At 45.4% G+C, this 25,394-nt stretch overlaps 1 protein-coding gene across 1 annotated transcript in view; it reads right to left on the bottom strand.

The window, feature by feature from the left end:
* Nucleotides 1-25,394, bottom strand: part of LOC140207823 (uncharacterized) — a 189,751-nt gene that overhangs the window by 152,846 nt on the left and 11,511 nt on the right. The window contains 1 exon segment of the mRNA XM_072276384.1: nt 16,365-17,508. Coding sequence (XP_072132485.1) covers nt 16,365-17,508 — 1,144 coding nt within the window.

The raw sequence follows: 25,394 nt of genomic DNA, 5'->3' as shown, positions 1-25,394 counted from the left end.
AAGCAAAAGAGAGGGTAAACAAAAGAATGAAAACGATTGGGAAGCTTTTAGAAACCAACAGAAGACGACTAAAAAAAAAGTCAGAGCTCAGGGCGTGGAATTATGATATTGTAGTCATTAGTGAGTCTTTGTAGCGCCCAACAGTCTGAGGCATTTAGAGGAACAAAATATCCGGGGCCTCAATATCTCTTGAAAACCAAGGTTCCCTGCACCAGTTAACTTTCAACTTTTATTATGCAGGCACATACAAACTCTACACCTTCAAAATTTCACTTCTGAAGGCCCCCCACTTACCAAGTACTCCTTTGCCAGAAAACAGCCTGTCCCAAACCACACTTGTCAGATCCTTTCTGATACCATCAAAATTGACCTTTCTCCAATTTAGAATCTCAACCCATGGTCCAGACCTCTCTTTTTTCCATATTTACTTTGAATCTCATGGCATTATGGTCACTAATTTCAGTCACCAGCCCTGGATCATCAACCTATTGCACACTTTTTCATCAGGAATTCTATGTACTGATTAAGGGCACATTTGACAAACTATACCCCATCTAGTCCTCTTACAGTATGGGAGTCCCAGTCAATACATGGAAAGTTAAAATCACTTACTGAATCAACTTTTGTTTCTTGGCATGGTCTGCGATCTCTCTACAAATTTGTTCCTCTAAATCCCTCGGATTGTTGGGTGCAACCAAGTCCCCAATAATGGCTACAATATCAGAATTCCCTGTCCTGAGCTCATCTGGTTTTCCTACAGTGCTTCTTGCATTGTGATATACACAGCTCAGCACATTCATCGCTCCATGCTCAACCATTTGATTGCTGACTGTACCTGAGGTCTGAACAACATCCGACTGGTGTAAAGAAAACAACCTCTCCCTCATTGTCACAAAACATGCATCATTGCTGTCGCAGTTTATGTTCCACTGGATGCTAATGCTAAAGTAGCCATGAAAGACCTCAGTGCTGCTATTAGCAAGCTGCAGACATTGCATCCAGACGGAGCTTTGACTGTCGCTGGAGACTTTAATCATTGTAACCTACGTACTGTGCTTCCAAGATTTTACCAAAATGTATTATGCACCACCAGGTGTAATAAAACCTCAGATCATGTGTACACAAATGTGGCTGACACTCACAAACTCACTACCCTCCCCCATCTGGGACAGTCCGACCATCTTTCATTGTTTCTGCTTCCCAAGTATAGCCCGGTCACTAAACGTGTGAAACCCACAATGAAGACTATTAAGATCTGGCTGGAGGGGGCTGACTCTGCTCTTCAGCACCAATTCCAGCACACAGACTGGAGCACGTTTGCTGCCCATACCACCACAGACTCTCAGATTAACATTGATTTATACACCAACTCTGTCCTTGAGCACATCAACAAGTGTGTAGATAGAGAGACATTACTAAAACAAATAGGAGTTTTCGCCAATCAGAAACCATGGATGAACAGAGAGGTTCACCTCCTGCTCAAAGCAAGAGATTCAGCCTTCAGGTCTGGAGACTGGGAGGTTCACAGCTCAGCCAGGGCCAACCTGAGGAGGGGAATCTCTCAGGCTAAACACATATACAAACAGAGAATCGAGGAGCATTTCAACTCCTCAGACCCCCGGTCCATGTACATGGCATACAGGTCATTACAGACTTCAAACCTCCTAGTACTGTGCCCCCTTCCAGCTCTGCTACCCTCCCTGATGAGCTCAATTACTTCTACGCTCGCTTTGATCAAGGGAACAAGGAGGTCACCCTCAAAGCGGATCTCCCACCTGGTGAACTGTCTCTCTCACTTTCCACCTCCGATGTTTGTGCCACCCTGAGCAGGGTGAATGTACGGAAGGCAGCTGGTCCGGATGCAATACCTGACCATGTGGTGAGACTCTGTGCAGGGCAGTTGACCGGGGTCTTCATGGACATTTTTAATTTGTCCCTGGCCCGGGGTGTTGTCCCCACAAGCTTCAAGATCGCCACCATCGTGCCAGTACTGAAGCATTCCACTGCCACGAGCCTGAATGATTTCCGCCCAGTTGCACTCACCCCCATCATTGCAAAGTGCTTTGAGAGACTGGTTTTATCACATCTGAAATCCTGTCTGCCCACTACCCTGGACCCCCATCGCACCAACAGGTCAACAGAGGACGCCATCTCCACGGCACTTCACTCTGCCCTGACCCACCTGGACAGCCCCAACTCTTACGTCAGAATGAGGTTCATTGACTTTAGTTCGGCATTCAATTCTGTAAGCCCCTTCAAGCTGATCACCAAACTTCGCCAACTTGGTATCAGCTCATCCCTCTGCAATTGGACCTTGGACTTTCTGACTAACAGACCCCAATCAGTTAAGTTAGACAACCTCTCCTCCTCCACTCTCACCCTGAACACCGGCGTGCCTCAAGGCTGTGTGCTGAGCCCTCTTCTGTACTCCCTGTTCACCTATGACTGCGTTCCTGTACATGGTTCTAACTCCATAATCAAGTTCGCAGATGACACCACGGTGGTTGGTCTGATCAGAGGGGATGACGAGACAGCCTACAGGGACGAGGTCCAGCACCTGGCCACGTGGTGTGCCGACAACAATCTGACCCTTAACACCCAGAAGACCAAGGAGATCACTGTGGACTTCAGGCATGCCAGGAGCCACACTCACGTCCCCATCTACATCAACGGAACTGTAGTGGAGCGTGTATCAAGCTTCAAGTTCCTTGGTGTCCACTTTTCCGAGGATCTCATCTGGTCCCTGAACTCCTCCATTCTGATCAAGAAGGCACAACAGCACCTTTACTTCCTGCGGAGCAACAAGAAAGCTCACCTCTGTCCCAGGATATGACAGACTTTTACTGCTGTACCATTGAGAGCATACTCACCAACTGCATCTCAGTGTGGTATGGCAATTGTCCTGTATCAGAGCGCAAAGCACTCCAGTGTGTGGTGAAAACTACCCAGCGGATTATCGACAGCCAATTGTCCACCATTGAGAACATCTACCATAAACGCTGCCTGGGTAGGGCGAAAAGAATTATCAAGGATACATCTCACCCTAACCATGGACTTTTTAACTCCCCTCCCATCAAGGAGGTGCTAAAGGAGCCTCCGCTCCCACACCAACAGGCACAGGAAGAGCTTCTTCCCTGAGGCTGTGACACTGCTGAACCTCTAGTCACAGCGCTAAGCAGTATTGCATCCGTATTGTACTGTCTCAGTACTTTTATATTTGGGTGTTGTAGCACTTTTTTATTCAGTTATTTTGTAAATAACACGATTCTTTGCATTTCTGGTCAGATGCTAACCACATTTCATTGGCTTTGTATCTGTACTTGGCACAGTGACAATAAAGTTGAATCCAATCTAATCTAAAAAAAACAAAGGGGCTGATTGTGGATGACAGGAGGAATGGAGACAGGCTAATCCCAATTGACATTGATGGATCTGGGGTTGAGACAGTGAACTGCTTTAAGATCCTTGGCATAAACATCAGCGAGGACCTCACATGGTCTGTACATACCGGCTGTGTTGTGAAAAAAGCACAACAGTACCTTGCTCACCTCGGACGGCTGAAGAAGCTTGGGATTGAGTCCCAAATCCTAAGAACTTTCTACTGGAACACAACTGAGAGCATCCTGACTGGCTGCATCACTGCCTGGATGATCTGGAATTGATCCATTTCAAGTTCCAACTCCATAAAGTGCAGGGTTATGAGCTGCAGCTGGATGCACATCTTGTAGGTGAGGGCATAAGGGACAGTGGAGGTTCCACCACCAATGTCCCCTCTAATTTGTAATGACCGGTATGCACATAGAGCTTTAAGTTCCTCGGGGTAAATATCACAAATGACCTGACCTGGTCCAACCAAGCAGAGTTCACTGCCAAGAAGGCCCACCAGCACCTTTACTTCCTGAGAAAACTAAAGAAATTTGGCCTGTCCTCTACAACCCTCACTAATTTTTATAAATGCACTGTAGAAAGCATTTTTCTAGGGTGCATCACAACCTGGTACAGAAGTTGTCCTGTCCAAGACTGAAAGAAGCTGCAGAAGATCGTGAACACGGCGCAGCGCATCACACAAACCAATCTTCCGTCCGTGGACTCAGTTTACACCGTACGCTGTCGGAGCAGTGCTGCCAGGATAATCAAGGAAGCAACCCACCCAGCCAACACACTTTTCATCCCTCTTCCCTCCAGGAGAAGGTTCAGGAGCTTGAAGACTCGTACGGCCAGATTTGGGAACAGCTTCTTTCCAACTGTGATAAGACTGCTGAACGGATCCTGACCCAGATCTGGGCCGTACTATCCAAATATCCGGACCTGCCTCTCGGTTTTTTTGCACTACCTTACTTCCCATTCTTCTATCTTCTATTTATGATTTATAATTTAAATTTGTAATATTTACTAATTTTAACTAATTTTAATATTTATAATATTTAATATTTGTTATCCAGGGAGTATGAAGCGGAGAATCAAATTTCGCTGTGATGATTGTACATTCTACTACCAATTGTTTGGCGACAATAAAGTACAAAGTAAAGTAAATCTTGTACTGTTCATTCTTTTAACCAGTGACAACATGTGCACAGTGAATTTTATATAGAGAGGTATTCATTTTAACTGCTAGCAAATCACTGTCAGTAAGAACTTTGATCTCCTCTGGGTTTGATGGAGTTCATCTGCACTCTCACACAACCTATGTAGCAGGCCTGTAACGGGTAATGAAGGATTTTCTCGCCAGAGCTTTTGCACATTGTCCATATCTGATTTGCTTGCTAAATGACGCTTTAAAAAGTCAGATTTCAAACTATCACTCCACTTCTTCCCACTTTCAAATTCTCCAGCAACTTTTGCATCACCACAATACACACAGGTAACACCAGTTTCTGTATTGTACATAAATATTTCCCCTGAACCCTCCCCCAGGTGACTGACGGTGGTGAACTCAGTGATGGCAATGCCAATGAATATGAAGGGAAGGGCAGTAGTCTGTCTCATTGGAGTCTGGCACATTTGTGATGTGAAAGCTACTTGTTGCCCAGGGCAAAGGTGTTTGATATCATTATGTACCCAGAGAGAGTGGGACAAAACATGTTCTCACAGGTAGAAAGTCCAGAACAAGAGGGGGTGGAACAAGCAACAGACACAAAATGCTGGGGGAACTCAGCAGGCCAGGCAGCATCTATGGAAAAGAGTACTAATGCTGAGTTCCTCCAGCAATTTGTGTCTGTTGCTCGGATTTCCAGCATCTGCAGATTTTCTCTTGTTTGTGACTGGAGGCAGAACAAAGGTGATTTTCACAACAGCTGATGTAAAAGATTTTGTTCCCTTTCTCCGAGTTCCCGATCCTTGCATTTAGACAGCTGGAGCTCAGCTCTGTCTGAGAGACCCATCGGTTCCCATTCCCTCATCAGCCGGAAGCTCCCCGGGGCCCGTGTACGGATGGTGGGGCTGAGAGAGAGGGAAGAGAGCAGGACTGTCCCGGGATTGCGGGTCACGGAGTCCGGAGTCACAGCAACTACCCGAAGTCGGTGTTGAAAACGCCGCCCGGTGAGACCCCCAACCCGGAGATCCCTTCTCACCTCAACCGATCATCCGGGGCCTTTTGTGCCCCGCGCGCTGGTGAGCTCGAGCTTGGTCGGTTTAACGGCCGGGCTACTGATCACGTGACCAGCCCCTCCCCACCGCTGTCAACAGAGTCACGCACTGCGCTATTCCCAATGGTGCGAGGCGATGTCAATCACTGCTTCCAACCAATAGCGGAGGCGGACCAGCCGAGAGGGCGTTACCCCCGCTGACTCCGTCTCCCGAACTTTCCGTCACGGCGGGACAACCGTCAAAGTAAATGTCCGCTTTCTGATTTATTTCCATTTCCCTCCGAGGGAAGTTGGGGCGTTTGTGAAGCGTCTCCTGCGGCCGGAGTCTGATGTGTCGCTGAGAGGTAGGAGGAGACCGCTCGGCCCGTCGGTTTGATGCCGGTTCCCCGGGGAGGGAGAGGATGAAGACGGTGAGAGAGGGGGCGGACAGGATGTTTGTCCCGGTGGGGACAGGAGGGGCTCATCTGTGGAAATGTCTGAGCCCACGGTGGTGCCGATTCACCACATTGGGGGGCAAACACCGGCAGACTGTTGCCCTGCAAGCGGGGCCAATGGTCCGGGCAAAGTGACAATTATTTGTGTTTTGTTGAGACTGTACCGGGAATATGGTGTAAAATCCCGCTCCCCACACTAACACGGGTCACACAGACCAAAGAACAAACTGCCGGAGGAACTCAGTGGGTCGGGCAGCATCTGTGGAGGGAAATGGACCGTCAACATTTCGGGCCGAGACCCTCCCTCTGGACTGAGAGTGGACGGGAAATAGTCCGAGAAAAGAGGTGAGGGGTGGGGATGGGGCAAGAGCTGGGGAGTGAGAGGTGGATCCAGGTGAGGGGGAGGTGGGAAGGTGGAAATAGTGACGGGGTGGGAGGTGAGTGGTTGGGGCAACACGGGGCTGCAATAGATGGAAATTAATTCCATAGAGGATTAACAAAGAGGTTAGAGAGTATTTGTTATAGAGAGTGCAATGAAGATTCACCAGACTGATCCCTGGAGTGGTGGGTCATCATATGAAGAAAGATCAAATGCGATAACCCTTTCATTTAGAGAATCGAGGACTGAGAGGTGAACACATTGAAATGCACAACATCATTACAGGCTGAACCAGGGATCCCAGTCTCTGAAAAAGGGGGTGGACTGTCCGGGACTGAGATGAGGGGAAATGTCTCCACTCCGAGGGTGGTGAATGTCTGTAAATCCCCACCACAGAGGCCGGTGAAGACTTGGTGATCATCCTCACATAAAACAGAGGCCGGCAGATGTGTGGAGACCGAAGGGATCGAGGAAATGAGGATCGTGCAGAAACATGTGGCTGAGATGGGAGAGCAGCCATCATCTTGTTGATGGTTAGAGGGGCTGAATGGCCACCTCCTGCTGTTTCTCACCTGATGTTTCAGTGTTCCTGTCCAGTGAGGCTGGAGAAATGTGAATAGAAATTATTGTTTATACACATGGATGGATTTAAATGAAACCTGCACATTACCGTTTTGGGTCTGAATTGTGTGTTGGACCGGGATGGGAATCGAGCCTGTGACTCTCTGACCTGGGGGTGGAGGGAAAGGGACAGGGAAGATCTGGAGGAAGAAGTAAAAATGTATCTTGTGTGAATATGGAATAATGTGGGAAATGCAGCGGATGGGTCGGGCAGCGTGTGAGGGGCAAGGAGCAGAGTCACCGGTTCAGGTGGGAGACCCTCCACCCGTCACGTGATCCCATGTCCTGTTCACGTTTTTCCACAAATCTGCAGCATCTGCCGGTCACTGCTCTACGTGTACGTGTAGCTTCATCTTTCACCCGTTCAGACAAGGCAGTGAGATCCGGATCTGTCACGTCCTCTCGTTGTGGGTGGACAATGATTTTTTCTGCAATATTTTCAGCATGTTTCTATATAACCACATAACAATTACAGCATGGAAACAGGCCATCTCGACCCTTCTAGTCCGTGCCGAATGCTTACTCTCACCTCGTCCCAGGCCTTTGCCCATAACCACTGGGCTGAGGCCTGGGACTAGGCCTCATTCCACTGTTTTTACCTGCTGAAGGGCAGCCAATGTTTCTGGATGTATGACCCATTTATGTGAGAATTTAGCCTTTTGTATTTATCTGAGCTTTTCATAAGTTAAGTTAGAGTTTAGTACAGTTTTGCTAAGCTTCACTCCAGAATTTCCAAAGCAATAACCCATTCGGTCAAATAGTCCCACACAATTAAAATAGTTTATTACATTTTTTAATTTTGTACTACTTATATAATTTAACTATTTAATATGTATGTTCTTATTTTAAATCACAATGGTTAAAATCTATTGTTATGAATTAGGTTCTATTGCTGCCGCAGAGACAACAAATTACATGACATCTGCCGGTGCTATTAAACCTGATTCTGATAATTGGTCTGGGAGACCCACCACCAGTCACCTGATCCCAGTTACCGCAGATCGTAATGTGAGATTGAAGCCTTTTCTATTTCTTCGTGTTCCTCAGTTCAGTTAAGTTTCCTTCTGTGGTTCCAAAGCAGAAGCTCAGTCTGTCTAATATTTCCACACAATTAAAATGGGGAATTTGCTTATTCTTATCACGTACTGAGCTACAGTGAAAATCTTGCCTGACGTACCATCCACACAGATCAATACATTACAACAGTACATTGAGCTGATATATGACAAAACAATAACTGTAACAAAGCATTATGGCTGCAGAGAAAGTGCAGTGCAGATAGACGTATGGTGCAGGGTCACGTCGAGTTACATTGTGAGGTCGAGTCCATTTTATTGGACTGGAGACCATTAATTTGGCTGACAACCGCAGACAGGAAGCTGTCCATGAGCCTGGTGGTATGCGCTTTAAGGCTTTTGTATCTCTTCCCCGATGGGGGATTGGGTTTGCAGCAATAATGTCCAAAGTTGTGGGCATCTTTGAGTACACGGCCTGCTTTCCCGAGGCAGGGGAAGTGTAGGAAGAGTCCATAGAGGGGAGGCTTGTTTCTATGATGTTTCCAGATGAGACCAAAGTTCTCTGCAGTTCCTTGCAGTCATGGGCAGAGCTTTAGCCATACGAAGGCGTGAAGTATCGACAAGAAGCTCAGAGACCTCGGCCTTCACCCTGCCTTGTGCAGCTGGATCCTGGACTTCCTGTCAGATGACGGACAGGTGGTAAGAGTGGGCTCCCTCACCTCTGTCTCTCTGACCCTCAGCACACATGCCCCACAGGGTTGTCTCCTTGGCCCCCTCCTTTACTCTCTGTGCACCCATAACTTGTGTCGTCACCCACAGCTCCAATCTGTTAATTAAATTTGCTGACAACACTACATCGATTGGCCTAATCCCAAATAACAACTTTCAATCAATCAAAAGCTTCCTGACAAGGCTCGGTCCAAACAACTTTTTCACCCTTCTTCAGGAGATTAGTCAGAGGAAGAGCGATATCAGCAAAGTTCTTACACAACTTACGATAATATCCAACCATTCCCAGAAACCTTTCAAGAGCCTTCTTACCAGTCTGTCACAAAAACTGTGGGTCAACTGTCTAAGAAAAATAACAAGATGGCTTGAGTGGCAAAAATAGATTGTGGTGCTTTTATTTACAAAGATAGTGGAGAAACAAAAACTTGGATGTCCACATCAAAACAAGAAATTAAAAAAAAACTATATATATATATATACAGCTTGCAATTGTCACCTGTCCGGTTAACAGCCACCCTCAGACTAAACAAAAAAAGAACCCAAAGCCTTGGTAACCCAAGGCTTACAACAGCTAAGCCAATCCCCCTAGACCAACCTGAAGCTAATTGACTCAATTATCTTCCATTTCACACAATCTGAAACTCTACCACCAGTTCTCACAATAAACGCATATACTTCATCATAGGATTCACCATTTCCCGGTTAAGTAACTTGTATAAACCCCAAAACTTTACCACAAGATGAGTAATTAGGTAACATAACCCTTGTCCCAGGTAAAGATGGTATCCTCCACCATCGGCACACCTGTGCAGGTTGCTGCTGCCTCTATATAAGACAGCTCTATGCAGCAGCTCTGTTTCAGACCCAGTGACTGTGGAGGAGAGAGACGTCAGATTATCATGACACTTCGGCAAAACACTTACTGGAAAGATGAATATGAATAAATTGACCTGAGATAATAAAACTGTGACATAGTGTGTTTCTTTTTTTCATACCTATTACTGCTGGGGATGAGTGTAAAATTGTGACTGTTGATTTATTGTGACGTGTGCACTCACCACAATAACAAAGGGGAATAATGTGCGTGGATGACCCTTTGGGTGTTTTACCGAGTGTGCCATGAAACATCTGTAATCAGTGACCGGCCTTCGTCACACAGTCAGAATAGGAACTTCAGGAATTGCCTGGATTTTGCCTGCACAGGAGCCAACTTGCCTTGACCTACAACACAGCCAAGACAGATCACAGTGGCGTGGCCAAATTCACTCTCAGCTAAGTCAGCTGTAAGGTTGGCCCTGGAAAGCCTGTCAAACAGCTCTTCTACTACAGAGTTATGCTCTTCCCAAGTGTCACTCCCTGTGACTAAGTCATCAATATAGGCATCTGTGTGTCCTAACCCTTGAATTACAGAATCAATCATTCTCTGGAATGTTCCTAGAGCATATTTCATTCCAAATAGCGAAACATTGTATTCATACAACCCAGAAGGTGTCACAAATGCAGAAATTTCTCTACCTCAGTCCGTCAATGGAACACACCAATACACTTTCACAGATCAATCTTTGTAAGAAATTGCCTTTTCCAACCCTATCGATACAATCATCCACCCTAGGGATAGGATAGGCATCTGTTTTTGTTACTGCATTTACCTTCCTATAATCAGTGCAAAATCTAACTCTACCATCAAGTTTGGGCACAATAACGCAGGGTGAGCTCCAATCTGATGTTGAAGGCCTAATAATACTATTTTCCAGCATATATTCAATTTCTTGCTCAGCCAATTTACACTTTTCTATGTTCATGTGATATGGGTGTTGTTTAATCGGTTTGGCTTGACCAATATCTACGTCATGTACTGCAACCGTGGTTTGCTTGGGAACATTGGGAAATAAAACTTTAAACCTCAGAATTAATTCCTTCAGCTGTTGTTGTTGCTTTGGCTGCAGATGAGCCAACCTGTTGTCCACGTTTTTGAGAACAACCGAGTTCATTAGCCTAACTGGGACCATGTTTGGCTTGTGAAAAGTCTCAGATGAGTCAATTGTTTCATTCTCAGGGCTGTCAGATTTATATGTTTGACAACACTCACCGATGGTGCCTGCTTGTCAGAATAAGGCTTTATCATATTGATGTGAACCACCTGTGTTAGTTTACATCAGTCGTGTGTTTTAATAACATAATTCACATCATTAATTTGAGAGACTATTTCATACAGTCCATTGAATTTCACCTGAAGTGGATTCGTCAACATTGGAGATAAGGCAAGCACATTATCCCCCACCATATATTTTCTTTTGTTTTGGTCTGCTTATCAAACCAACACTTCATTTTGTTTTGAGAAATCTTTACGTTTTGTCTCGCTAGACGACAGGCTTGGTGTAGTTTATTTCTGAACTTCAAAACATAGTCTAACAAGTTAACATGTACATCCCCATCAATCCACTGTTCCTTTAACAAGGTCAAAGGTCCCTTCACTCTATGACCAAATACAAGTTCAAATGGACTAAAGCCCAGTGACTCCTGTACCAACTCTTTTAAGCCTGATTTATACTTGTGCGTCAAGTGTACGCCATCGGCACTACGTACCCTACGCCATACCCACGGTGTACCTTACGCCGTAGGGTGACGTGCACCTCCTCTAAAAAGTAACTCACGCGTCGCGGCGACGCAGAGCGCAACAACTGTGATTGGTCCGCTTGGTAGCATCGCATTTCTGGTTGCTTTTGTCTGCCATGTCTGTACACTGATGCAAAATAAATGGTTGGAGACAATGAACCGAATCGTCAAGTCTACCTGCCAACATCCGAAAATCTTTGAAATGCATTTCCTTGTCCATGTCTCTCATGAAAAAGTTCAACAGTGTCAGAGAAACCCCACCACCAACTTGCATTTTGGTGGCGAAGTGCAAAGCGATGCAGACACAGCTACGCATGCTCGCTACGGCGTAGGGCTACGCAAAAATTAAATTGGGCCTACGGTGTAGGATACGGCATATCCCGAACGCACAAGTATAAATCAACCTTTACTGCGAACAAAAGCAAATGTATTCCTTCACCCCAGTCTTTTCCATTTTCAACACAGTATGTCTTAATCATTGTTTTGACAGTAGAATTAAATCTTTCTAAAGCCCCTTGTGATTCTGGATGGTACGCAGACGACGTAATTTGTTTAGCTCCCAGTTCATAAACTACCTGCTGGAATAATCCAGATGTAAAATTACTTCCTTGATCAGACTGGATTTCTTTAGGCAAACCAAATAAAGTAAAAAAAAAACTTAAGAGCCTTCGTCACAGTCTTAGCTTTAATATTTCTGAGAGGTATTGCCTCTGGGAATGTGGATGCAGTATACATAATAGTTAGCAAATACTGATGGACAGCTTTAGTCTTTGGCAATGGGACAACACAATCCATTATAACTTTGGAACAGGGTTCTCTGAATGCAGGTATAGGCCGGAGTGCGGCCACTGGGGTAACCTGATTAGGTTTACCCACAACTTGACAAGTGTGACAGGATCTGCAAAAGGTCACAACACCTTTCCTCAAATTAGGCCAGTAAAATTCCTTTATAATCCTGTTTACAGTTTTATTCACTCCATAATGGCTATCTAAGGGCATAGTGTGGGCCAAAGTTAAAATTTCAGTCCTATAAACTTTAGGAACTACAACTTGGTGAATAATTGTCCATTCCTCACTCGCAGGTATAGCAGGTGGCCTCCACTTCCTCATTAACACTCCATCCTTGAGATAATACCCTACTGACATTTTCTTAATCTCATCATCTGAGAGAGATGTTTCTTATAAAGCTTCAATCTCAGGGTCTCGGTCCTGTTCTGCTATAAACTCCTTCCTAGACAGGGATAAATCTTTCTCATCAGACTTACTACCTGAATCCTGTTGAAACAATGAAGGCAGAAAATTCCCTGACAAGTCATCATAACCTGAATCCCGATTTTGGCTATCTTGGGTATCAGAATCGTGCTGCACAGAACCGTCTGCATTAGCAGACTTTTTCGCCGTACTTCGAGTTACTGTGCAGGAAGGATAAATGTTAAAATCCATCTGTGGGTCGTCAGTGGTTGGCTTAGCTGGCAACTGCACTGCAGGAACAACATTACCATCTGCCAGGTCATTCTCTGACAGCAAAGTAACATCTTCCACTGGTAAACTGGAGCATAATCCGATCTTAACAGGTCCCAAAACCAACCCTGACTGTAAAGTGACCTTGTGCAATGGCACAGAAACCATGCCACCCCCAATGCCTTTAATAAGATTTACCTCACCAATGTTAGTCTCACCACCAAACTTTAGAAGGCTGTCTAACATAAGTGACTGAGAAGCCCCAGTTTCTCGAAGAATTTTCACTGGTACCGGTGTTGACCCTTCCAATACTAATACAAACCCATCTGACATAAAATGATCGAATCTCTTCTTAACTCGGTCAGACCTCTCAGTCCTTAAATGAGCTGCAACAAAATGTTCAGAACCCTGTGGGTTTATAGGTGCTTCAACATACTGATCACAGGCATGTGGGACTGCCTCCTTTTCCTTTTTCTTCTTCAGGACAGAACAATTAGCCATCATATGACCAGCTTTCTGACAATAGTAACAAGAGAGACCAGAATATTTCTCCTTCAACTGCTTCCCTTCATTCTTACCTTATTACTAATCCCATCTTTAATTTCTGGTTTACCCTGGTTATCCCTGCTACTCTTTTGGAAGCTCTTATTTGGGGTAAGCTTAATCTTATGAGTTAAAGCAAACTCATCTGCTAATCTAGCAGACTCCTGCAAAGTGGCAGCATCCTTTTCATCTAAATCTAAATCAAGGGTGCATCTTTTGAATTCTTCAATTAAAACCAACTCTTTCAAGCTGTTGAAATCATCATTTACATTTTTATATGTGCACCAGTGGTCAAAACACACAAACTTCTCATAAGAAAATTCCATATAAATCTAGTTCATGATTTCCTCAAATTTCTAGACTTTTGCCTGTATGCTTCTGGGACCAACTAATAAGCTTTGAGCACAGCCTGTTTCACTGTGTCATAATCAGCTGCTTCATCAACTGTCAAAGCAGAATAGGCTCACTGAGCCTTCCCCTTAATTACACTTTGTAAGAGAATGGGCCAACCCTCTTTTCACTACTTTAAACCCTGAGCAACCTTTTCAAAATGCTGAAAGTATTTATCAACCTCTGCCTCGTCAAATGGGGGTACCAATTTAACTTCCCGACTGGCCTGAAACTTATCACCAGAGTCTCACGCTAGACCTCTTTGCTGCAATCTCTCTATCTTTTTCAGTTTGAACATCCTCTACCTTTCTGCTTCCTCCCTGTTTTTCTGCCTCTTCTCTCTGTTTTCCTGCCTCAAACTGCCTCTGTCTTTCCACAACCTCCATCTTTATTTTTTCTAACTTGTACGGGAGCTCAAGCTCACTAGGTTTACTTTCAGGAAACACCTCCAACTCTTCCACTTTAAACACACCCTCAGATACATAATACTCAGCTATTATCCTCTGCATCTGTGACCTCCTCATTGTCAATTTCATCTTAGCAAGTTTTAACCTTTTAGCAATACTCAATAACTCAATCCTTCTGGCGTCCTCTAATGCCTCAGAGGTTGGCGCTTCCAGACATGTATCAACATCCATTGCTTCTCATTTTCTACACACAAATAAATCAAAAGGGATTTCACCAATGAAATCGATAAGTAATCTATACGGCCCCAAATCTGTTCATATCCAGGATGCAGGCCCCAATTTTTTTACGAACCCTAACACTTTAAAAATGAACCAGCAGCAACAGACTACACCTGGAGTCTGGTTTTGATGTTAAAACCACTATCTTTATTAGTATCTACTTCTAATATAGTAACTTAAGCAAGATAGGTAGTGGTGGAGGGAGTACATTCAGTTTGGAGGATTGTGACTAGTGGTGTCCCACAAGGATCTGTTCTGGGACCTCTACTTTTCGTCATTTTTATTAACGACCTGGAGGTCGGGGTAGAAGGGTGGGTTGGCAAGTTTGAAGACGACACAAAGGTTGGTGGTGTTGTAGATAGTGTAGAGGATTGTCAAAGATTGCAGAGAGACATTGATAGGATGCAGAAGTGGGCTGAGAAGTGGCAGATGGAGTTCAACCCGGAGAAGTGTGAGGTGGTACACTTTGGAAGGACAAACTCCAAGGCAGAGTACAAAGTAAATGGCAGAATACTTGGTAGTGTGGAGGAGCAGAGGGATCTCAAGGTACATGTCCACAGATCCCTGAAAGTTGCCTCACAGGTGGATAGGGTAGTTAAGAAAGCTTATGGGGTGTTAGCTTTCATAAGTCGAGGGATAGAGTTTAAGAGTTGCGATGTAATGATGCAGCTCTATAAAACTCTGGTTCGGCCACACTTGGAGTACTGTGTCCAGTTCTGGTCACCTCACTATAGGAAGGATGTGGAAGCATTGGAAAGTGTACGGAAGAGATTTACCAGGATGCTGCCTGGTTTAGAAAGTATGCATTATGATCAGAGATGAAGGGAACTAGGGCTTTACTCTTTGGAGAGAAGGAGGATGAGAGGAGACATGATAGAGGTGTACAAGATAATAAGAGGAATAGATAGAGTGGACAGCCAGCGCCTCTTCCCCAGGGCACCACTGCTCAATACAAGAGGACATGGCTTTAAGGTAAGGGCTGGGAAGTTCAAGGGGAATATTAGAGGAAGGTATTTTACTCAGAGAGTGGTTGGTACATGGAATGCACTGCCTGAGTCAGTGGTGGAGGCAGATACACTAGTGAAGTTTAAGAGACTACTAGACAGGTATATGGAGGAATTTAAGGTGGGGGCTTATATGGGAGGCAGGGTTTGAGGGTCGGCACAACATTGTGGGCCGAAGGGCCTGTACTGTGCTGTACTATTCTATGTTCTATAAACAATAGTTAACAGTGGTATGTGTATATATGTGTGTAAATATAACTCCCACCCAACTGAGCTCGGGGGAAACAAGGCTTGGAGTCTTGAGACGGTAAAGTATGGAAGTTCAGCTCAATCATAGAATAGGTGATGAGAGAGAGATATTTGTAATCCAGGGTAAATGTTGAGAGAAGGCAATTATGTCAAATTCCACAGTTTCCACGGTGGTAAGAGAACAGTTGCTGTAGAACTTACCCATCGTTGTTCCAAATCCACATACGAATTATCACCGAAAGTGACTTGTCACAAGGGGTATCATCTTCAAGTGAATTACCACACCACACCCAGGCAAGGGTTAACACATAAGTGGTCTTCACAGGATACCCCAAATCCGATCCACTCCTATAGATCAAACGAGGTGACAACCACACATTCAATGTATGCTGAATCGATAATTAACCCAACCTTGTGGGCAGAGGAAAGTTCTAAACAGTGACCCTTGGCCACTCGTTCCCTTGTTTTGAACCTTCCATTTTTCCTCCTTTATCTCCACCTGACTCTGAGTGTCTGTGTCCTCGGTTAAAACTAAACAAGCTGTGAGTGATGTAAACGAGATGCGAGTCAGACTGATTCGCCTTAATCTCTCTCCCTCTTAAAATGACAGCCCACAGCAAATGAAACCTAGGGATTCATAACAACGGTCACTGCCCATTGTGAACTGACTGATGTGCCAGTAGTTGGGATGACTGAGTGAATCCCTTCCCACATTCTTTGCAGGTGAATGGCTTCTCCCCAGTGTGAACTCGCTGATGTCTCTGTAGGCTGGATGATCGAGTGAATCTCTTCCCACATTCCGAGCAGGTGAACGGTTTCTCCCCAGTGTGAACTCGCTGATGTATCATTAGGGCAGAAGAGTGAGTGAATCCCTTCTCACAGACTGAGCAGGTGAACGGCTTCTCTCCAGTGTGAACTCGCTGATGACTCTGTAGGTTGGATGACTGAGTGAATCCCTTCCCACAGACTGAGCAGCCGAACGGCTTCTCCCCAGTGTGAACTCGCTGATGAATCTGTAGGTCGGATGACCGAGTGAATCTATTCCCACATACAGAGCAGGGAAATGGCTTCTCCCCAGTGTGAACTCGTTGATGACTCTGTAGGTCGCATGACCGAGTGAATCCCTTCCTACAGACTGAGCAGGTGAACGGCTTCTCCCCAGTGTGAACTCGCTGATGACTCTGCAGGTTGGATAACTGAGTGAATCTCTTCCCACATTCTGTGCAGGTGAACGGCTTCTCCCCAGTGTGAACTCGCTGATGACTCCGTAGGTGGGATGACTCAGAGAATCTCTTCCCACATTCTGAGCAGGTGAACGGCTTCTCCCCAGTGTGAACTCGCTGATGACACTGTAGGTGGGACGACCGACTGAATCTCTTCTGACAGACTAAGCAGGTGAACGGCTTCTCCCCAGTGTGAACTCGCTGATGTAACAGTAGGGTGGATGACTGAGTGAATCTCTTCCCACAGACTGAGCAGGTGAACGGCTTCTCCCCAGTGTGAACTCGCTGATGACTCTGTAGGTGGGATGACCGAGTGAATCTCTTCCCACATACTGAGCAGGTGAACGGCTTCTCCCCAGTGTGAACTCGCTGATGTACCAGTAGGGTGGAAGACTGAGTGAATCCCTTCCCACAGTCTGAGCAGGTGAATGGCTTCTCCCCAGTGTGAACTCGCTGATGACTCTGTAGGTGGGATGACCGAGTGAATCTCTTCCCACAGTCTGAGCAGGTGAACGTCCACTCCCCGGTGTAAACACGCTGGTCAGCCATTACGTCAAATGACTGAGTCAATCCTTTCCCAGAAATTCAGCAGATGACCAGCATCTACCCGGTGTGAACTGACTGGTGTGTCCACAGGTGAGACGACTGACTGAATCCTTTCTCACACACAGAACAGGTGAAAGGCCTTGCCCAGTGTGAACTTGCTGATGTACTTTCAATTGAGATGACCCAGTGAATCGATTCCCACTGTTTGAGCAGGTGAACGGCCTTTCTCCTGTGTAGAATGACGACTGTGCCAGTCTGTCAGATGATCAAGTGAATCCCTCCCCACTGTCTGAGCAGGAAAGATGGTTGATTGAATCCCTTGCTCCACTTCTTAAATGTCTAGACAGAGACAGCAAAACTGGTGTTTGAGATTCCTGGAGACAAATTACTTCTCGTTTTAACCTGTAAAAAGATTTACAAAATCCATCAATGGGTGAAGGACAACATTTCAGATGAGATTACTTGAGTTGCCAAGGTTTGTTCTGGTATCACACTGTTACAGTGAGGTTCAACCCAAGTTGGACAGAGAAATCATCTTCTGACTGGTCGCAGTGCTGGTATCTGGAATGACCATCAATTCCCTGATGCTCTTCCTGTCTCTATCAGAATGGGGCATTTCTGCCATCTCCAGTCTGTTCCTTGGCTCAGTTTGACTCTCTCCATTGGTATTATTCCCTGTTCCTGCTGAGCCGCATGGGTGCCTGGCCCCACAGTAACTGAAACACTCTCACGCAAATAGTCTTTCTTGACATGCAACTGGGGTTTTCTTGTATTATTAACTTAAGGTGCCACAGTTTTAACACCATATAAAAAATTCCTGCTGAGATGAATGGTTGGTCCACACAGCTGTTAAAAGGACTTAGAGTGAATTTTTGTATTATTTCAGGTTCTTTTCACAGTCATAGAAAATTACAACACAGAAACAAGCCCTTTGGGCCATCTAGTTTGTGCTGAACTATTTAAACTGCCCAATCCCATACTACTACCATCCAGGTACGTATATAAACCTCTTAAATGTTGAAATTGAGCTCGCATTCACCACTTGTGCTGGCTGCTCATTCCACACCCGGATGACGGTCTGTGTGCAGAAGTTTCCCCTCATGTTCCCCTTAACGTTTCACCTTTCACCCTTAACCCATGGCCTCTAGTTGTAGACCCACCATCTCAGTGGTAAAAGCCAGCTTGCACTTACCATATCGAGAACCCTCATAATCGTCGTATACCTCCATCAAATCTCCACTCAATCTTCTACATTCCAAGGAATAAAGTCCTGACCTGTTCAATCTTTCTTTATAACCCAAGTCCTCCAGACCTAGCAACATCCTTATGAATTTTCTCTGAACTCTTTCAACCCCTTTTACATCTTTCCTGTAGGTTGGTGACCAAAACTGCACACAATACTCCAAATTAGGCCTCACCAATGTCTCGTGCAGTGTGAACATAACATCCATCTCCTGTACTCAGTACTTTGGTTCATGAAGGCCAATATGCCAAAATCTTTCTTTCCATCCCTATTTAACTGTGACACCACTTTCAGTGAATTATGGACATGTATTCCCAGATCCCTTCCTTCTACAGCGTTACTCAGTAACCGACCATTCACTGTGCAATTCTAGGTCCTACCAAAATGCAACACCTCACACTTGTCTCCATTAAATTCCATTTTGCATTTCTTCACCCATTTTTCCATCTGGTCCAGGTCGCACTGCAAGCCATGATAGTCTTCCTCACTGTCCACTACACCCCCAGTCTTGGTGTCATCCACAAATTTGCTGATCCAGTTAACCACACTATCATCCAGATTACTGATATAGGTGACAAACAGTAACAGATCCAGCACTGATCCCTGTGGCACACCGCTAGTCACAGGCCTTCAGTCAGAGAGGCAACCATCTGCTACCACACTCTGGCTTCTCCCAAAGACAGTGTCTCATCCAATTTACTATCTCATCTTGAATGTTGAGTGACTGAACCTTCTTGACCAAACTCCCATATGAGAATTTGTCAAGTGCTTTTGCTAAAGTCCATGTAGACAACATCCACTGCCTTGCCTTCATCCACTTTCCTGATAACTTCCTCGAGAGACTCTATAAGATTGGATAGACATGATCTGCTGCCTATCCTTAATCAGTCCACATCAATCCAAATACTTGTATATCCGTCTCCTGCACACACATTCCAATAACTTTCCCACTACTAATGTCAGGCTCACCAATGTATAAATTCCTAGTTTATTTTTAGAGCCTTTCTTGAACAGCAGAACAACATCGGCTGTCCTCCAATCCTCCAGTACCTCACCTGTCACTAAGGATGACTTAAATATCTGTGCTTGGGCCCCAACAATTTCTGCACTTGTCTTCCGCAGGGTCCCAGGGAACAACTTGTCAGGCCCTGGGGATTTATCCACGCTAATTTGCCTTCAGACAGCAAACAGCTCCATCTCTGTAATCTTTACAGGGTCCATGAAGTTGATGCTGCTTTCCCTCACTTCTATAGACTCTGTGACCATCTCCTGAGTAAATACGGATGCAGAAAATATCTCCCCCATCTATTTGTCTCCTCATATCGATTACCATTCTGACCTTCCAGAGAATTAATTTTTCCCCTTGCCATCTTTTCGCACTTAACATATCTGCAGAATCCATGAGGATTCTCCTTCACCTTGTCTGTTGGGGCAACCTCATGCCTTCTTTTATTTCTTTCATAAGTGTTCACCTGAATTTCCCGTACTTCATAAGTATCCCATTTGTTCCTATCTGCCCGTACCTGGTATGCACCTCTTTTTTATTGATCTGGGAGATGAAAGCCAAAGGGGTGATGGAGCTGCATGGTGGGAGGTGGGAGTAGGGGAGGGTTAAACTAAAGTTGCAGGGAGAATGGGAGCCTGAATAACAGAACAGATAGTGGAGGTGTTGTGGAGACAGATGTTGTTCAGTCCTTAGGCAAAGTCAGGAATTAAAAACATTGAGCATGGTGCAGTGAATATGCTCAATCCTGTACATTTCAATACAGGGAGCAGCGTAGGAAAGGCGGATGTGTTCAGGACATGGATCAACATCTGGAATTATGACACTAGGATCTGGCAACTGTGGACTGGGACAGGCTGCTTTATGGCAAAGGTGCGCTTGGTAAATGGGAGGCCTTCAAACCGAAATTTTGAAAGTACAAGGCGGGTATGTGCCTGTCAGAATAAAAGGTAAAGATAGAAATTGTAGGGAACCTTGGTTTTCAAGAGATATTGAGACCCTGGTGAAGCACAAAATGGAGTTGCAGAACAGAGACAGGCAGGTAGGTTCTTATGGAGTTTAAGAAATGCAAGAGAACACATAAGAAATAAATCAGGATGGCTAAAAGGCATGAGATTCCCCTCGCAGAAAAGATGAAGGATAATCCTCAGGGATTCTGGAGATAGATTAAGAGCAAAAGGACTGCAATGCACAAAATTGGTCCTCTGGAAGACCGGAATGGCAAACCATGTGTGGAACCAAAGCAGATGGGGGAGATCTGAGTATGGAATGAGCTGCCAGACGAGGTGGTAAATGCGGGTTCTTTTTTAACATTTAAGAATAAATTGGACAGATACATGGATGGGAGGTGTATGGAGGGATATGGTCCGTGTGCAGGTCAGTGGGACTAGGCAGAAAATGGTTTGGTGCAGCCAAGAAGGGCCAAAGGGCCTGTTTCTGTGCTGTAGTTTCTATGGTTCTATCTCAAATATATTTTTCATCTCATTTACTCAGGAGATGGACACAGGGTCTATGGGATTGTGGAAAAGCGGCATTAAAATCGTGGACCCTGTACGGATTAAAGAAGAGGAGATGATTGCCATCCTGAGGCAGATTAGGGTGGATAAATCTCCAGGGCATGACAAGGTGCTCCCTTGGACCCCACGGGAGGTAGTGCAGAAGTCGTTGGGGCCTTAGCAGATATAACTAAATCATCCTTAGTGACAGGAGAGTAATCAGAGGATTGTAGGATAGCCAAAGTTATTTCACTGTTCAACATAGAGCATAGAAATCTACAGCATATTCCAGGCCATTCAGCCCACAATGTTGTGCCAACCATGAAACTTACTCTAGAAACTGCCTGGAATTTCCCTAGCACATAGACCCCTATTTTACTGAGCTCCGTGTACCTATCTAAGAGGCTGTTAAAAGACCCTATTGTATCTGCCTCGACCACCGTTGCTGGCAGTGCATTCCACACACCCACCACTCTCTGTGTAAAAAAAACTTAATCCTGACATCCCCTTGGTATCTATTTCCAAGCACTTTAAAACTATGCCCCCTCGTGTTAGCCAGTTCAACCCTGGGGAAAAACCTCTGGCTATCCACATGATCAATGCCCCTCATCATCTTATACACCTCAAAAAGGCTCCAAACATAAACAAAGAAATTATATATTGCTTTGAAGATTTGTTAGAAGTATACAAAATTATGAGGGTATAGATCGGGTAAATGCAAGCAGCTTTTTCCACTGAGGTTGGGAGGGATGACAACCAGAGGTCATGGGTAAGTGGGGAAGGAGAAAATGTAATGGGAACACGTGGAAAAGCCCTTCACTGAAATGGTCGTGAGAGTGTGGAATGAGATGTCAGCACAAGTGGTGAATATGAGCTTGATTTCACAATTAAGAGAAGTTTGATAGGTACCTGGATGGTCGGGGTATGGAGGGCGATGTTCCTGGTGAAGGTAGTTGCATTAGACAGATGAAATGTTTTTTCGACATTGACCAGATGGGTCAAATACCCTGTTTCTGTACTGAACTACTCCATATTTTTATGACAGACAAGCTGGACAAACTTGTTTGGAAGGGAAAAGGTAGGAGTGACAATGGAGCAGCAATGGCTGGAGTTTCTGGGAGCAATTCGGGACCTGAGTGATAGATTCATCCCAAAGAAGTGGAAGCATTGGAAAGGCAGGAGGACACAACCGTGGCTGAAATGAGAAGCCAAAGCCAACATAAAAGCAAAAGAAAGGGCAAACAAGAGAGCAAAAACTATTGGGAAGCTTTTAGGAACCAACAGAAGACAATTAAAAAAAAAGTCAGATGAGCTCAGGGGGTGGAATTATGTTACTGTAGTCACTAATGAGTCTTGGTAGCACCCAACAGTCTGAGGCATTTAGAGTAACAAAATAACTGGGGCCTAAATATCTCTTGAAAACCAAGGTACAATATGATAATTCCCCGTCCTGAGCTCATCTGGCTTTCCTACAATGCTTCTTGCATTGTGATATACACAGCTCAGAACATTCATCGCACCATGCTCAACCATTTGATTGCTGACTCTATCTGAGGTCTGAACAACATCTGACTGGTGTCAGGAAAACAACCTCTCGCTCATTGTCACAAAAACAAAGGAGCTGATTGTGGACGACAGGAGGAATGGAGACAGGCTAACCCCTATTGACATCAATGGATCTGGGGTTGAGAGGGTGAACAGCTTTAAGTTCCTCGGCACAAACATCGCCGAGGATCTCACATGGTCTGTACATACCGGCTGTGTTGTGAAAAAAGCACACCAGCACCTCTTTCACCTTAGACGGTTGAAGAAGTTCGGGATGGGGCCCCAAATCCTAAGAACATTCTACAGGGACACAACTGAGAGCATCCCGACTGGCTGCATCACTGCCTGGTATGGGAACTGTACTTCCCTTAATCGCAGGAACCTGCAGAGAGTGGTGCGGACAGCCCAGCACATCTGTAGATGTGAACTCCCCACTATTCAGGACATTTACAGAGACAGGTGTGTAAAAAGGGCCCAAAGGATATTGGGGACCCAATTCACCAAAACCACAAACTGTTCCTGCTGCTACCATCCAGGAAACGGTACCACAGCAAAAGGACCAACAGGCTCCGGGACATCATCTTCCACCAGGCCATCAGATTGATTAATTCATGCTGATACAATTGCATTTCTATGTTATATTGACTGTCCTATGTACAAACTATTTATTATAAATGACTATAAATTACACATTGCACATTTAGTCGGAGATGTAACGTAAAGATTTCTACTCCTCATGTATATGAAGGATGTATGTATTAAAGTCAATTCAATTCAATTCAGCCTCTCCACTCTCTGTTCTGTCATTCTGGCTCCCACTCCCCCTACAACTTATTTTAACCACATCACCCTCTCCCCACACTAGCACTAGCAAGCCTTACCACTATGATATTGGTCCCCTCTTGTTCTGTTCCCCTAACAAATCCCCTATCACCACTTTGACTTTCCTCTACCAGGTAATCCCCTGCAACAGTTTCTAAAGTGGTCCACCTGTTGTTGGCGGGTTGGACACAAGAGTACTCTGCAATGGCTATTTAACCTCATTCCCCTTCCTGACTCTCACCCAGTTTCCTGTGTCCTGCACCTTGGGTGTAACTCACCTCTCTTCATGTCATATCTATCACCCCCTCCAACTCCCAGCTGATCCAAAATTCATCCATTTCAAGTTCCAACTCCTTAAAGTGCAGGGTTACAAGCTGCAGCTGGGTGTACATCTTGTAGGTGAGGGCATCAGGGACACTGGAGGTCTCCCCACCTTCTCACCAATGTCCCCTCTAATTTGTAATGATGGGTGTGCACATAAATCTTGTACTGTACATTTTTTTACCCAGTGACAACATGTGCACTGTGAATTTTATATAGAGAGATATTCCTTTCAACAGCTAGCAAATCACTGTCAGTAAGAACTTTGATCTCCTCTGGGTTTGATTGAGTTCATCTGCACTCTCTCACAACCTGTATAGTAGGCCTGTAGCGGGTAATGAAGGATTTTCTCTCCACAACTGTTCCACACTGTCCATATGTGATTTGCTTGCTAAATGACGCTTAAAAAGGTCAGATTTCCAACTATCACTCCACTTCTTCCCACTTGCAAATTCTCCAGCAACTTTTGCATCACCACAATACACACAGGTAACACCAGTTTCTGTATTGTACATAAATATTTCCCCTGAACCCTCCCCCAGGTGACTGACGGTGGTGAACTCAGTGATGGCAATGCCAATGAATATGAAGGGAAGGGCAGTAGTCTGTCTCATTGGAGTCTGGCACATTTGTGATGTGAAAGCTACTTGTTGCCCAGGACAAAGGTGTTTGATATCATTATGTACCCAGAGAGAGTGGGACAAAACATGTTCTCACGGGTAGAAAGTCCAGAACAAGAGGAGGTGGAACAAGCAACAGACACAAAATGCTGGGGGAACTCAGCAGGCCAGGCAGCATCTATGGAAAAGAGTACTAATGCTGAGTTCCTCCAGCAATTTGTGTGTGTTGCTCGGATTTCCAGCATCTGCAGATTTTCTCTGGTTTGTGACTGGAGGCAGAACAAAGGTGATTTTCACAACAGCTGATGTAAAAGATTTTGTTCCCTTTCTCCGAGTTCCCGATCCTTGCATTTAGACAGCTGGAGCTCAGCTCTGTCTGAGAGACCCATCGGTTCCCATTCCCTCATCAGCCGGAAGCTCCCCGGGGCCCGTGTACGGATGGTGGGGCTGAGAGAGAGGGAAGAGAGCAGGACTGTCCCGGGATTGCGGGTCACGGAGTCCGGAGTCACAGCAACTACCCGAAGTCGGTGTTGAAAACGCCGCCCGGTGAGACCCCCAACCCGGAGACCCCTTCTCACCTCAACCGATGATCCGGGGCCTTTTGTGCCCCGCGCGCTGGTGAGCTCGAGCTTGGTCGGTTTAACGGCTGGGCTACTGATCACGTGACTAGCCCCTCCCCCACCGCTGTCAACAGAGGAGTCACGCGCTGCGGTATTCTCATTGGTACGAAGCGATGTCAATCACTGCTTCCAGCCAATAGAAGAGGCGGACCAGCCGAGAGGGCGTTACCCCCGCTGACACAGTCTCCCGAACTTTCCGTCACGGCGGGACAACCGTCAAAGCAAATGTCCGCTTTCTGATT

This window comes from Mobula birostris, chromosome 13 (assembly GCF_030028105.1).
Source record: "Mobula birostris isolate sMobBir1 chromosome 13, sMobBir1.hap1, whole genome shotgun sequence".
NCBI classification, from domain to species: domain Eukaryota; kingdom Metazoa; phylum Chordata; class Chondrichthyes; order Myliobatiformes; family Myliobatidae; genus Mobula; species Mobula birostris.
Note: the sequence above shows the minus strand (reverse complement) of the source record. Positions and strands in the feature narration are given on the sequence as shown.